Source organism: Brassica napus, chromosome C1, assembly GCF_020379485.1.
Source record: "Brassica napus cultivar Da-Ae chromosome C1, Da-Ae, whole genome shotgun sequence".
NCBI lineage: Eukaryota > Viridiplantae > Streptophyta > Magnoliopsida > Brassicales > Brassicaceae > Brassica > Brassica napus.
The window spans coordinates 41,828,650-41,845,151 of record NC_063444.1 but is presented as its reverse complement, the minus strand read 5'-3'; the positions used below and the strand labels follow the sequence as shown (position 1 = coordinate 41,845,151).

Here is a 16,502-nt window from a genome sequence, read left to right as displayed (position 1 = left end):
TCCTCTCGACCTCATATCTCTCTGCCTCTGAATCTGCCTCATACCTCTCTGTCTCCTCTCTCTCGTTCTCAGCTCTTGACTCATCTCCTTCTGTCTCTAGCTCAACAAAGATATCGATTGAATCTACCCATACTGAAGCTCTACACATCTTTTTTACTCCAGACGACAAAACGACGCCGTTTTGTCAAGGCAAATTGAAAAAAAAAATTAATTTGGTCTGATTTTAAACCGACCAATACCATTCTAGCCTCGTGTGTGCCATGTCAGCACCCGAAGCTAAATAAACCGAAATCAGATTCGGTTATGTAGTAATTAACCATATTGGAAAAGTTCATGTCTGAAATTCAAAATTAAACTTAGTTCGTGGTGGTTTTGGCTTGATTCAATAGTTTGTGTATGAAAACAATGGAGACATCAAGTTCATGGTGGAATCGGCCGTTTTCCCATGGTTTATGCCACTTTCTCTAGCAAAAAAATGAAGAGAAGAAGTTAAATGTGTGCTAATGGCAAAGGTTTAACGAAATGTTACTACATTTCTTCAAAGCTGGAGAAGCTTCCAACTTTGAGAAATCCATTTTCACCAAGGATTGTTCATTGCGGTTTTCAAGGGAGAAGTTTTGATCCGTCGTTCACGGTTTAACATTAGATATGACTACTGGACTCAAGGAATTTTAACTTGTGGGAGGTTGAAACATGCAAGACCATAAATTATAATAACTCAATTATTGGACCAAAACTAATTAGAATTCATATATCATAGATAAATTATTAATCAAGTGGGTATTAAAATTTGACTTATTCTTTGGTTCACCAACCAATAGGATCGTGTTATTTCATATTCGATATCTTTTAAAAAAGAAAACAAAATATTGTCAAATTATATTATCTTTTTAAAATTAAAAGGTAAAAAGAAATAAATAAAAAATAGTAGTAATTACAAAAAAAAATATTTTTAACGTCGTCAGCAAAACATTAAACCTTAAATCCTAATCCCTAAACCCTAAATCCTAAACCCTAAACCCTTGGGTAAACCCTAAACTCTAGGATAAATCTTAAACTCTAAATCAAAATCACTAAACACTAAAACACTCAAGGGTTTAGGGTTTAGGATTTAGGGTTTAGAGTTTTAGGGTTTGTTTTTATTTAGAGTTTAGGATTTATCCAAGCGTTTAGGGTTTACCCAAGGGTTTAGAGTGTACCCAAATGTTTAGGGTTTACCCAAGGGTTTAGGTTTACCCAAAGGTTTAGGGTTTAGGGTTTAGGGTTTAGGGATTAGGATTTAGGATTTAGTGTTTTGCTGACGACGTTAAAAAGATTTTTTTAATTCTTTTTTTTGTTTTTTATTTTAAAAACATAATATAATTTGAAAATATTTTATTTCCTTTTTTAAAAGATATTTATTTGAAATTTCTTCTTGAAACATAATATGATTTTAAAAGATAGGGGATAAACTTAAGAATAACTCTTAAAATTTCCTCCCCAAGGGTTATTGATTCACGTCATTTGATTTCATTTTGTAAGAAAACACACACAGAAACCAAAATAATTTTATTTATTTGAACTAGGAATTAAAACTTGTTTTACGGTAACTATATAAATAATTGTCTCTCTATGCATATAAATTATATTTTACATCAGTGAGTAACCAATGAAAAATTAAGCATATTTCTTGCTTTTGACAGTTCCTCTTGGGATCTTGCTGAGAACATTCGAGTCCACTTTCCTGTACAACTTTCTCATCTTTCTCATTAACATACTCGCCACTCTATCCACGTCATCCTCGTACATCTCGTACATAACCGGCAATGTTTGCATGCTTACAAACCCTGAACGGCGTGACGTCCATCAATTAATCCACTGTTAATTCATCAATAGTTAAAGCTACATAGTCTAATAAAAGATACTTCTTACCTATGAACAGAAGATTCATAAAGTTGATACATGTCCCGATGACGGATAGGATGTAAAGTGAGATTGTTGTCTGACAAAAAATGGAAAATAATAGTAACTAAAGTTGACATATAACCAAAAGTATAATGAAATGACTATCAATATGTTACGAGGAAAAAGAGTGGAGGATCTCTTCCACAAGCAAGGTCAAGAAGCTTGGAGAGGATTTGGTTGAATCTATCATGAAAGCTTGTTGCTAATTCCTTGAAAGACGATTCGTCGAGCACCACTTCTGGTATGATTGGCCTTTCCCTGCATGTATTATTGATTAGTTAAAAAAAAACTCCGAAACTATATATTTCTGTGACTGAAACAAGACATAGAAAATATTAATCAAAGATTTATACATTACCAATTGAGAAAATCGGAAGCAGTGGACCAAATGAAGAAAAGAAGCATAGAGGTCATGGAAGCATGACAAACTAGGGTTATGAAATTGTATTCCACTACTTCCAATAAGAACCATAAGAGACTAACTCCTATCACCAGTGTTGCAGCTATTTTCGGCTCTCTCCATAACAAAATATCCGCAACTGTAAATCAAAAATATCAAAAATCAAATTTCGTGTTTGACTACAATATCACTTGTAGAAAACCATGAAGACATATTCTTCTGATATATATATATTGAGAATTGATATAGATATAAAACATGTATTTATTTTCACGTATACATAAATACTCATAACGATTTGGCCGATATAAAGTCAAAGAAATGACAGACATATATACCTTTGCCTCCTCCGAATATAGAGTGAATTGATCGTTGGCGATTGAAGAGCTTAGTTTGTTGATGCATCGTTCTTTCTTCTTCAGAATCAGAAGATCCCCCAAAGATCGGCATGATGTTGGATTATGATGAATTCTTACGAATTAATGGGAAGAGTAGTTAACTTTAACGTGATGGTTATGTAAATTTGTTGGAAATATAAGAAGAGGTGGACAGACTAGAGAGGTTCTAGGCTTGGGAACAAAGTTAACACATTTTTATGAAGCAAGGAATAAGTAATGGTTTTGTCCTTAATCCTTCTCCTATTTTTTTTCTTCATATACACGTTTGCATAAACAATTCAAACTCCTAAATAAGAATTACGTACAAGTGATAATTTCAATGGCAAAGAGTATAAGGTAAGATGTTTTGGATGGTATATTTTCTCCTTCCGCCTCAAGCTAATTCAGATTCCACAACTGCCTGTGAATATAAAGATTCATGAACTTTGGTCACTCCACTTCTTATGGCTGGTGATCCCGTTCAAGGTGGCTACAAATGTACTACTCTCTGTTTTCTTCGTCTTGCATGATCTTCCTGACTTATGGTAGGTGTGGCGAGGCGTGAAAATCTCAATATTTGTATATTTCTGGTAAAAGTACAATTATAAACTTAGATGCTTTTTTATCTGAGAAACTGTTAGCAATCGATCTTTAATCTTGTATTGGTAAAATCTAATTTTGTATTTTCTAAAAAACTAAACAAGATAACCTAAAATAAAAATAAACTAGGGAAAATTTGGAGAAATACATTTATATGAAATTCTAATTTGAGAACTACACTATTATTTAAAGTTTTTGAAAAATGCACTTTTGCATATATGAATTTACTAAATTATCCTATATAAATATTTAATATTATTATCAATTTACTGTCTCATCATAATTTATTTACTGTTTAAATTAACAGATTCAAAAAGACGAAGATTTTTTAAAAAAATATCTACGAAATATCTTTTTAACTATATCTTAAATTTTTACTTTTAAAAAAAGAAAACAAACGATGTCTCCTGCGTCTTCTTTTCCATGACCTTTTATTCACCATTTTTGAAAGTTTTTTTCTCAAGTTTCATACTTTCTATTCCTCTTCTCATTCACATATTTGTCTTTTTCTATTCAAACATAGATTTGAACTCTACAACTATAACATCTCCCTTTTTATAGTTATCTTAAGATTATAAAATCAAATTGATTTTTTGATGATTTCAAAATCAGATTTAAGTTTCTGATTCTACTTGTTTTTTGTTCTGAAAACAGTTCTGTTTTGTTCCTTTTTAAAAAGAAATTAAAGAACATGATGCATATAGCTGGAGTTTTTGGAGAGTAGAAAGAATATGTTTGTATAAAAAACGTGAGTTTTTCTATAGAGAATGAGAAATGTCAGACAACTTCTTTATATAAGATTAAAAAATAAACAAAAATTACAAAGATAAACTTCATGAAATCACAACCATCATTATTTATTAATTTCATAATACTATTGTTATTATGAAATTCTAAATAGTAAAATAACATATTTATCTCAAATATATATTTTAAACATAAATAATAATATTAATAGTTTTGAATTTTTATTTGAATTTTATTTATATTTTATTTATTCAAATATTTAACTTGGATAAAAATGTATTTTCACATTTAACAAAGTGTAGTTTACAAAAATTAAAAAATAAGGTGTAATTTTCAAATTTTAAACTATTAGTAGAGTATTTTTCAAATTATCCCAATAAACTATTCTTCGAAAAACAAATAATTCTTCTAAAGTATACTGTTTATCTTTAATCTCGTGCATTATGATAATTGGATTTTACAAGTTATTTTTACTTGTAGGAGGAGCAATAATAACAACTCAAATTGTTACACTACTCACTAGGCGTGAGAATCATAAAGTTCATATCACGATTGATGCTTTGGACCCACTTTCAATTATTTCATTTACTCTTTTTAATACCACTGTTTTATCCTTGTTTGCTCTATCATAAAAAAATTGATAGACAAACTCCATCTCCATTTTAAAGTGTTTGAATGAATAACTGCATATTTGTTTTTCTATCTGGATGAGCCATCTGGATGAAAATGAGAATTTTGTTTGTTTAGTCACTAAAAGCGCAACTCATTCAGATGAATCATCCGGATGACTTTTGAAAATTTAGGTTTAATTATAAAGTTCATTCAGCTGAACCAATTTGGATCATTTGAATGGAGATGGTTCATTCAAAATTGTATAATGTCTATTATATCCCTAATGTAATTCACAAATTACAAACCTAAACATAATATCATTTTTGACACAAACGAAAAACTGATAAAACTACAAAAACACTTTTTCCCGTACTAAAAACTATTTTTTCACGCCAAAACCCCAAAACGCATTTTCCCGATAAAATTGCAAAAAAAAATGTTTTCACGTCAAAATTGCAAAAACGTGTTTTTCCGCAAAAACTGAAAACATGTTTTCATGCCAAAATCACAAAAAATGTTTTCACGCCAACACCCCCAAAATACATTTTTCCGTCAAAACACAAAAAAACACGTTTTCCCGCCAAAGTCGCAAACCGTGTTTTCCCGCCAAAATTGCAAAAAACGTGATTTCTCGCCAAAACCAAAAAACGTGTTTTCTCGCCAAAACCGAAAATTTGTATTTTCCCGCCAAAACCGAAAAATCTCGTTTTCCCGCGAAAACCGTAAAATGTGTTCCCACCAAAAACGCGTTTTCTCGCCAAAACCGCAAAAACGCGTTTTCCCGCCAAAACCGCAAAACGCGTTTTCCCGCCAAAACCGCAAAAAACGCGTTTTCTCGCCAAAACCGCAAAAACGCGTTTTCCCGCCAAAACCGCAAAAACGCGTTTTCCCCGCCAAAACCGCAAAAAACGTGTTTCCGCCAAAACCGCAAAAACGCATTTTTCTGCCAAAACCGCAAAAAAGCGTTTTTCTGCCAAAACCGCAAAAATGTGTGTTTCCTCCAAAAACGCAAAAATGTGTTTTCCCGCCAAAAACGTGTTTTCCCGCCAAAAACGTGTTTTTCAGCCAAAACCGCAAAAACGCGCTTTCCCGTCAAAACCACAAAAACGCGCTTTCCCGTCAAAATCGCAAAAATGCGTTTTTCCGCCAAAATCGTAAAAACGTGGTTCCCTCCAAAACCGCAAAAACGTGTTTTCTCGCAAAAAAACGTGTTTTCCCGTCAAAACCGCAAAAATTTGTTTTCTCGCCAAAACCCAAAAATTGTTTTTTCCTGCCAAAACCGGAAAATATCGTTTTCCCGCCAGAACCGAAAAATCTTGTTTTCCGCCAAAACATAAAAAATGTGTTTTCTCGCTAAAACCGAAAAAACTTGTTATCCCGCCCAAACCGCAAAAAAAAACTCGTTAATTTTGAAATAATTCTAATGTAAATATATTAAACTAAATAATTAAATGTAATATAGTTAAAATTAATATTAAACATATGATTAAATCAACACAAGGATATTTTGGTAATTTCTTTACTAAACTCATTTGAATGGGAATGAAAATAAAAAAACAAACATAAAATCCATTTAGATGATTCATCTAGATGAGCTATGTAGATGGACAAACAAACAATCACAAAAATCTGAATGGATCATTTCAATAGATCATACAAATGAATCATTTGGATGGAGATGGCAAATGGTGAAACAAAGAGCCCCTAAACATAAATATATGGTCCGGGTTGGCTTGGAGCCTGGAACAGATGATAATCTCGGAAGTTGTCTACGGACGCGATGGTTAACGTATTTATTGAACAAGAACCAATGTCTTCATCAACATCTGGTGCCAGTGTATCGTTTCAACTCTCTTGCATAATCTATGAAGCTTCTTCGAGTTCGTTTTAGCAGCTATTGTGGTATCTTTTTGTTTACAAGTTTTCTAATCCTAAACTTTTTGCCTATCAAGGCTCAATGAATTTTTTCAGCATTAAAAGAAATATAAATATATATATATGGGATTTTGACGTCAACAAATAATAAGCATAAATAATGAAAAATAACAACATCAAACTTCAAAGTAGAAGACACATGTTTGCATGAGCTACAACTTCAACAACCAGTGTGTGAACGAACACATTTTACGGACCATCTACGGGAAAATGGCTTATTCATGCCTGGATTAAGGGTTGATGAGAAAATACATACCTCAACTTTTACTTCATGTCAAAACATACTTTAACTAATTAAAAATTTGAAATTCACGCCAGAATTAGAGGTTGATAAAAAAATACATACTCCAACTCCTATTGCATGCCAAAACATACCTTAACTAATTAAAAAAATTGAAATTTATGCCTAGTCTGTAGAAGTCAACGCTAATTACAATTTTGACTTAAACTCTGTTAATTAATTGTTAACAACGATGACTAGGATACTTAGTTGGTTAATGAGTCAGATTAATAATAATTGGGCACAATCGAAAATCAAATTAAAATGGGTCAAATCTGATAATAGCTGGGCCGAAGCCCTAAAACAATGGGTCATTATCAATACGATGTTGTTTGTTCTGTGATTTTATCTTCTCTTCTTTCTTTCTTCTTCTGCGACAAAGTGAAGGATCCCGACAAGGCAGAGTGAAAAGACAAAATACAGAACAAACGATGTCGTAGAGATAGTGGTCCATTGTTTTAAGGTTCCGACCCAACTATTATCAGATGTGACCCATTCCAATTTGATTTTCGATTAGGCCCTAACTCATTAGCCAACTAAGTATCTTAGTTAGTCGTTAACAATTAATTAATATAGTTTAAGTTAAAATTGGGATTAGCGTTGATTTCTAAAGATTGAACATAAATTTCAAAAACATTATTAGTTAAGGTATGTTTTAGCATGCAATAGGAGTTGGGGTATGTATTTCAACGATCCCTAGTTCAGGCATGAATTTCAAATTTTTGATTAATCAATGTATGTTTTGGCATGCACTAGAAGTTGAGTATGTATTTTCTCAGTGGCCCCTAGTTCAGGTATGAATAAGCCGTTTTCCCGACCATCTACACACCAAACATTCCTTTTCCTTCCAGAAGTGTTTCTGGATTATGATATATGAGCTCTTTTATCTATACTCTATTAAAAAAAACTGAATAACAGTACTAAGCAAACCGATCAACCGTTTGATAAACACATTCCAATCTTTGCTTCTTTTTTTTTTCATGCTACATTAAAAAGAAGTTCCAACGAATGTTAAACTTTTAAGTCTACAAAATCTACTTACCAGAGAATATGAAACAACTAATTTTTCCATTATAGTGCTACACTAAAAAGAACAGGGCATGCTCATTAATTTACTACACTTGCGCCAAAAGACGAATTGTTCAATGAGTGATTGTGGCAAAGATTATTCACACGTATCCCCAAACGCACGCTTCTTCTCAATTCATCATTTTCACATGGACAAATTAATTGATTGTTGTTGTTGTTAATATATTGAATTGGTTATGTTTATATACATATACGAATGCAATTTTCCATCATATATTGTTACTATCACAGTGTATGTGAGATTAATAGAAGTAATAATGACGTTAAAGGAGACGACGTCAAATATTGGGACGACGAGTACTATCACCGAAATTCTTTTTCGCCTCCCGTCTTCCTTCACACTTTGATCCCACCTTTTTGTATTTACTATATGTTTTGATAGTGAAAATACTGATATATTTAGTCTTATCAGTCACTTGTTCTTCCTTTGGTCGACAATCAAAATATAGAGATAAAGTAAGAGATGTATAGTTCAAAATTTTATATGTGTTTGATTTTATGATTTATAAGTTTCTAAATGCATTTTCCCACTTTGTAGTGCTAGGTTTCCACTTTTTCTTTTGACATCAATGCTACGTTTCCACTTATAAATGAAAAGAACAGATAGATAACTCAGGCACTAATACAACGAATAAATGTCTAAAACACACACAACAAAAATGATCATAGTATCGCAATATTTGAATACGTTTCCCCATTTTTAGCCATCACTCTTTATTCTTTAATGTGTTTCTTAAGTCGAATGACTGGCGAGAGTTCTTAATACACAAAAGATTGAAGTTTTTGATCAACCATTTGACAATAGAAACTATATATTAGGCTATAAATTATGTTATTCCAATGCTAATTAACTAAAATGATAATTCCAATTAAAACGCAGCTTTAATCAGGCTTTTCCTAGGGTTTTGGCGATTTTGAGGCGACTTCAGATCTGAGATCACCTCGTCAAAGGTGTCGGATCTAGCGTTCTCCGGCGGTTACAGGAGAGAGGGAGACTACACCACACTCCTTTCTTCCTGTTTCTCTCCTGCCCCTTGCAGTGTTCTTTTCTTTTTACAACTTTTGACAATCTTTCACCGATTCCGTGCTCTCCAAAGCAAATCAAAAGCCACGTTTTCAGAGAAATCTTATTCCCCTCTATTAGGATGTTCACAGAGATCTCAGCGGACAAGATGTACCGTGAAAGGAATAATCGTTCTAGGGCGGAAAGCTCTCACCAAACTCGAACCTCACATCACGCTCGACGAAGTTTAAGAGACGACGAGGAAATCATCAAAGTTCCTGAGTTTGACTACACGGATCTTGTGGAGAAATATAAACTCTCTTTGGTGGGAAGAATGTTCCATCAAGATGGAAGAAGCGTGGATGCACTGCTAAAACACATGCCGAAGCGTAAGATTTGGGACGTTGAAGGTCAGGTCCGTGGAATTAATCTTGGAAACAACAAGTTCCAGTTCGACTTTGATAGAGAGGAGGATCTACAAAAAGCTCTCCTTCATCGCCCTTGCCATTTCAATAAATGGAGCTTCTTGCTGGAATGTTGGACCCCAACAATCGAAGTAGACTACCCAAACTTTATGCTCCTGTGGGTCACGATCACTGGTGTACCGACGCATTACAAGAAAGATGAATCCTATAGGAGTATTGGACTGGCCCTAGGAGAGGTGGATTCTGTTGAGGTCGAGAATATAAGGGCCAGAGTTCAGATAAACGTTGATGAACCTCTGTAATTTAAATGGAAGGCTGGGTATGCAAATGGGGACGTGATTAACGTAACCCTGAACTATAAGGAACTCCACCGCTACTGCTACACTTGCAAGAGAATCTCGCATGTAGAAGGTACTTGCCCTGAGCTCTCACCAGAACAGAGAGAATCGAACAAAATTGCTCGACTTAAACAAAAAGAGAAGGAGGAGCTGGCTGCTAGAGAAGCCTTCTCTGCTCCGATTAGAGGTTTCGTGACCCACGTGAAGATTGAATCCCAATCAATGATTTCTCGCGCCTATGACTTAGACAGGAAACCTTTGGACCCTCACATGCATAGAAGTGACCGTTTCAAAACAGAGCAAAAACAGAACACTGACCATGATGACCTATGCTTTAGAATCTCAGGTAAAAGAGAAAGCCTTACGAGAACTGTCTGGAATAGACTCGATCACAGTCCTGTTGCAAAAGTTCCCCAAGATCGGGAGAGATATCATCCTTATCAGAAAGACCTCCGCGCAGACTCTAGATATATTAAGAGAACCACATAGACCCCCATCAAACAAGGCCGATACAGGGACTCTGCTTCATCCTCCAGTTGGAGAGTAAAGGGCTCCATTCCTCAGAAACAGAACCGAGTCCAAGAAAGATCTAAGGAATGGAGATGCCCCGACCCTCCAGCACGCTCAAACCGATCGCCTGATTCTCAAAGAACCATCTCAAAACCACACCGGCTTTAGAGAAGTGACCCTTCAAGGCGAAGAACTGGGCAATACTCAAGCTATGAGCCAAGACTGGAATGGCAACCAGTTCGTGTAGCTACAAGGAGTCGGGAGGAACAGCACCGAGATGACAATGAACAAAACAATGAACAAGAGATGGAGCGTGAATCAGAAGAGGATAGAAGACAAAGAATCAAAGGGAAAGCCGTTGCAAGGAACTCAGGTGATAAGGAAGGTAATGGGGCTTCTGATGGTGGAGTGAGTGGGACTTTTAAGACCAAAGAGCCATTACCAAAGGAGATCCCTGTGACTCAGGTGAACACAGCACAAAGTATGCAGTCTACTCAATCTCAAGAGAAGGGCCTGGCGGTTCAAAAGACACCAACGCCTAGTTCTCCAGAGCAGGCTGAGAAGCGCGATAATCAGATCCTGATGAGTGAGAGGCTCAAGATAGGATTTACGGGAAAGAACCCAGCAGAACAGGAGACTGATCTCTTAACCAAGGAGGAGATTAACCAGATGGCAGATCAATATGCCAGCGTTGACTTCGATATGGATGAGGACATGTTGAATGATGATGATCTGCTAGATGAAGAATTGGAGGAGAATACAGTGATACCAGAGATGCAGGAGTGTGAAAAGCAGTCCAACCTACCACAATAGGAAGAGGACAAAGCCGTGAGAGATGTTGGAAAGGAGAAAGAAAAGGAGAAGACAACGACAAAGAAACCGCGTCCCGCAGCCAGTAAAGAGCAGGAACTAAGCAAGAAGGCCCAGAAGGACATGATGCCACCGATAAGCATCAACAAACGTCGGGGAACTCGGAGCCCAGACACAAAAGGTGCTGCTGCGTCGAAGAAACTGACTATCAGAGGACGAGCCTCACCGAAAGGCAAACTGGTCAGACATGGATGGCTTAGCTCGTTGAAAGTCTCAGACCCGATGTCAATCCCTCATTTTGAGGTGTATCTTTCGGCTGCTAAAGGTCGAAAATCTACTGTTGTATCAGGTTCGGTGGGGTCCCAGAAACCACCCAGTACTCAGATATGAGTGCAATCGCCTGGAACTATCAGGGGGCAGGAGCCTACCTGACCAAGCAACACTTATGGTAGTTGCACCGCTGCTTTCATCCTAATTTTATTTTTCTTTCGGAAACAAAAAACAATTTTTCTTTTATGCAAGATTTTAAGTTTGAATTTGGTTATGATAATTTGTTCACCGTAGATCCTGTTGGTAGGAGCGGTGTACTGGCTTTATTTTATATGAATGATGCTGAGGTCGATATTGGTTTTTCCGATAATCGTATGATAGATGTTGAGGCAAAGATAGAAGGACAAAAGGTGTATATCACTTTTTGTATGGATATCCAGTGATAGAATGCCGTGAGAACGTTTGGGAACGTCTAATGAGGATGAGTATGAACAGATCAGGAGCTTGGCTGATCATGGGAGATTTCAACGAGATTACAAACAATGGCGAAAAGAAAGGAGGACGAAAGAGATTTGATGCATCTTTCCTACCTTTCAAAAATATGTTGACATGTTGTGGTATGATTGATTTTCCTTTTTTTGTAACTCTCTTTCCTGGGCAGGTCGAACGAGAGCAGGAAGAGTACAATGCCGTCTTGACCGTGCAGTTAGAAATGAAGATTGGCACCAACTATTTTCCCACACGTATGTGGAGTATTTGATGCGATGGGGTTCTGACCATAGACCCATACTTGCGAGATTCCAGTCGAGAGAGAATTCGGCACAGAAAGGGCTTTAAATTTGATAGACGGTGGATAAAAAAAGCTGGCTTTAATCAAGCGGTTCAGGAAGCCTGGGATGCAGCAAATCTCGACATAGACGTTTCCTTGTGTGAAAAGATCAAGGAGAGCCAAAAAGCTATCTCCCGGTGGAAGAGGAGCAACGTCACAAATAACGCAAAGCTCATCGAAAAGCTCAAGAAGGAACTGGATAGGGTGCAGGCAAATGAAAATATATCAAGCGAGGAAGAGCTGGAACTTAAATGGAAGCTATGTGCTGCCTATCGAGATGAAGAGCTCTATTGGAAACAAAAAAGCCGAGCACTCTGGTTACGAGCAGGAGACAGGAATACTAAATATTTCCATGCCAAGACGAAACAACGCTGAGATCGTAACTGGATTACACGGCTAAAAGATTCGATGGGCCAGTGGGTAGAATCCGAGGAGGGCATTGAGATGGTGGCGACGGAATACTTCCACCAACTCTTCTCATCGTCTAACCCGACTAATATCCAAGATTCACTCCTGTATGTTACCGCGACAGTTAGCAATGATATGAATCAGCAACTCTTAAGAATCCCTCAAGATGAGGAGATAAAGGAAGTGACTTTTGCTATAAACCCTGAGAAAGCACCAGGCCCAGATGGGATGACGAGTCTCTTCTATCAACGCTTTTGGAACAAAATTGGACAAGATGTATGCAGCATGGTCCAGACCTTCTTCGAGAAAGGAGAACTATATGAACGCCTAAATCAGACAAACATCTGTCTCATTCCAAAGACAGACAGGCCGGCAACCATGGCAGAGTTCAGACCGATCAGCTTGTGCAATGTAGGATACAAGATCATCTCGAAAATTATATCCACGAGATTGAAACGTATCCTTCCAGAACTGATTTCCGAGACCCAATCAGCTTTTGTGGCAAAAAGGCTGATTACAGATAATATCTTGGTTGCGCAAGAGATGTTTCACGCCCTCCAAACGAATCCCAGCTGTAAAGGAAAATACGTAGCTATTGAAACAGACATGAGTAAAGCTTACGATAGAGTGGAATAGAGTTTCATGGAGGCCTTACTTCTGAAACTAGGATTCGAGCAGCAATGGGTCGCGAGAGTCATGAAATGTATAACATCAGTATCGTATCAAGTACTGATAAATGGGGAAGCAAAAGGGAATATCATACCCTCGCGAGGACTAGAGCAAGGAGACCCGCTCTCGCCCTTCCTATTAATCCTCTGCACCGAAGTTTTGATCTCACATATAAAGAATGCTGAAGCTACAACAACCTTAACCGGCATTAAGATTGCACGAGAATGCCCCCGATCTCACATCTCTTATTCGCGGACGATAGTTTGTTCTTCTGTAGAGCAGACGTACCTCAATGCGAGGAACTGATGCGAATAATCGACGTCTACGGTAAAGCCTCAGGACAACAACTGAATAAATCCAAATCTTCAGTTATGTTCGGTTCTCAGATCGTAACGTCCTCAAAACTTGATCTGAAAAGATCACTAGGGATTATGAAAGAAGGGGGCATGGGAATGTATCTAGGCATGCCAGAAAAGAAATGTGGCTCAAAGACTCAAGTGTTCGCGTTTGTCCAAGAAAGAATGAATGGAAGGATCAATAACTGGTCCGGGAAGCTGTTATCACGAAGAGGGAAACAGGTTCAAATTAAATCGGTGGCACAAGCGTTCCCCTCCTTTGTCATGGCATGTTATCTCGTTCCCTAAGGAGTATGTAAGAAGCTTTCCGCCGCAGTGGCGAGATTCTGGTGGAGTACAAGAGATAACAATCGTGGGATCCACTGGATCGCCTGGGATAAAATATGTGTTCCCCTGGAGAAAGGAGGCTTAGGCTTTAGGGACTTCAGAGATTTTAACATGGCCTTGTTGGCGAAACAGGTGTGGCGCTTGTTGGTGTTCCCGAATTCTCTACTGGCACGTGTCCTCAAAGGCAGATATTATCGTCACTCGAACCCTCTGCGAACGGGTAAGGCCTCGTCTCCGTCGTATGGATGGAGAAGCTTGATGGCGGAAAAACAGGTTCTTGAAGACAACTTATGAAAAACAATTGGGACAGGGGCAGAAACTAAAGTGTGGGAAGATGCTTGGATCCCCGGAGAAGTAGCAAGGCCGGAAAAAAGTGTACATGCGGTTGTTGACACAGAGCTATGAGTCCATCACCTTATAAACTTCGAAACAAAAGAATGGGATGAAGACTTCATCTCAGAGGTGATTCATGCAGAGGACATACCGCGAATCTTGGCAATCAAGATAAGTAAAACAGGGAGAACAAATGGGTATTGCTGGAAACACACGAAGTCCGGACACTACACGGTTAGATCAGGATACGATGTTGCAGTCGAACATAGGAGATACCCGAGCTTTAACCTGTTAGTCAAACCAAGCATAACACCTTTGAAGAAACAAGTGTGGAAACTAAAGACGGCAAGAAAGATCAAACACTTCCTTTGGCAAGTCCTTTCGGGCTATGTGTCTTCGGCAAGTAAGCTGGTCGAAAGGCATTGTGGGACAGATACTACATGTCAACGATGTGGAGCTGAGATCGAGAATACAAAACATATACTGTTTGAATGCCCACCTGCCTTTCAATGCTGGATTCTCTTGCCGATTCCAACACCTCTGGGGCTTTTCCCGTGTACTTCCCTATATGCGAATTTTGAATATCTACTGCAACAGGTGGCCACAGCAGAAAGAGAGAATGGCTTCTCAATGTTTCCTTGGCTGATTTGTTATGTGTGGAAGGCAAGGAACGAGAAGTGCTTCAATGCAAAAGATATTTCTCCCCTTGATACCCTTCAACTGGCGCAACAAGAAGCTGAAACATGGAAAGTAGCACAGCTAGGAGACGAGGTAACAGAAGAGGGCGAACCTTCAATACAAAGACACCAATCCCTACCGCCGTCACATACTAGAACGGATCGTCGGTACACTTGCCAAGTAGATGGCTCGTGGGCAGCGAGTGATGAATGGATGGGGATGGGTTTTGTAATTTTGGAGGTGGAGGAAGAGATCCTTCAAGGACAGATTTGCACTCACAGGGCTCAGTCACCTATACATGCTGAAGCGGAGGGTATCATTTGGGCAATGAAAGAAGCTCGAGCTAGAGGTCTCGACGATATCAATTTCGCTTTAGACTGTCAACATTGATGAACCTGGTGAACAGAGATGAAGTATGGCCGGCGCTAACAACAGAGTTGGATGAAATTAAATACTTGCTCTCTAAGTTTCAGAGTGTTGTTTTAACTTTTTTACCGCGTTCTTGTAACATCCGTGCGGACGCCTTGGCTAAAGGAGGACGTTCACGTGCGCACTGCTTCGCGGTTGTAAACTTCCTGGTTCTCTTCTTGCCTGCTCTAGAAACTCGCCACGAAGAACCAGAATGATTCTATTGAAAATTTCCTTGATGCCAAAAAAAAATAAATAAATAAATAACTAAAACGATAAGACGGCTTCGCACTATATGCAAGTGCACTAATAGACTAATATGTTTGAAAATTATGTTCAATCCATATTATTTAATTTCAAATTATAAAATACTATAATAAAATAGAACAGTGTAAAAAAAAAAAACTTTAATTCACTTTCCCTCGCTATAAATAGAAAAGAGATGCACAAATCAAAAACCACAAACACCAGAACACACTTCCATAAACTCTCGCTGAAACCAAACATAAGAAGAAGAAGAAACATGGAAATGATCAAGGCCTCATGGGTTTCCATTTTCGCCTTTGCGGCGATTCTCCTTGTGATTATAGTACCGGCGGCAGAAGCGGTGACGTGCTCGCCAATGCAGCTAAGCCCATGTGCATCGGCAATAACGTCGTCTTCTCAACCTTCAGCGTTGTGCTGCGCGAAGTTGAAGGAGCAGAAGCCATGCCTCTGTGGGTACATGAGAAACCGTAGCCTCCGTCGCTTTGTCAGCTCTCCCAACGCTCGTAAAGTCTCTAACCGCTGCAAGCTTCCCATCCCAAGGTGTTGAAAACTATATATATGTGTGTGTTTGAATCCTACTTTTGGTTTGTGTTTAAGGATGTTAATTATGATCATTAAGCAGTGTTATCCTTGAGAATAATAATGTGTGATGAACTGATGATGCTTGTATGCATCTTATTTCAACTTTTGTTCGCTGTCTTATTCTGGTTTTTGATCAGTGTAGAGGTGTTATAAGTATGATGATGTAATAACTGAGACTATGATATAAAATATATATTTCATAAACATAGAAGAATCACTGTTTGGAGACCGAACTTGTCCACCAAAACCTTGGAATGTGCGATACATCTTTCAAGTGGAGCGAAATTCCATGAAAAGCTTTGTTC

General features: G+C 37.7%; 2 protein-coding genes across 2 annotated transcripts; one reads left to right on the top strand and one right to left on the bottom strand.

Annotated features, from left to right (window-relative positions):
* Positions 1-1,533: 1,533 nt before the first annotated feature.
* LOC125580271 (reticulon-like protein B9) lies at positions 1,534-3,106 on the bottom strand. The gene is made up of 5 exons (XM_048744559.1): positions 2,683-3,106; positions 2,303-2,483; positions 2,061-2,202; positions 1,912-1,981; positions 1,534-1,826 (listed from the first exon to the last, which is right to left on the bottom strand). Exons 1-5 carry the CDS (start codon positions 2,792-2,794, stop codon positions 1,657-1,659), a joined length of 675 nt encoding a protein of 224 aa, XP_048600516.1. The 5' UTR covers positions 2,795-3,106; the 3' UTR covers positions 1,534-1,656.
* Positions 3,107-15,775: 12,669 nt separating this feature from the next.
* On the top strand, positions 15,776-16,401 carry LOC125580270 (non-specific lipid-transfer protein 2-like). The gene has a single exon (XM_048744558.1). The coding sequence runs from the start codon at positions 15,791-15,793 to the stop codon at positions 16,160-16,162; it is 372 nt and encodes a 123-aa protein (XP_048600515.1). The 5' UTR covers positions 15,776-15,790; the 3' UTR covers positions 16,163-16,401.
* Positions 16,402-16,502: the final 101 nt, after the last annotated feature.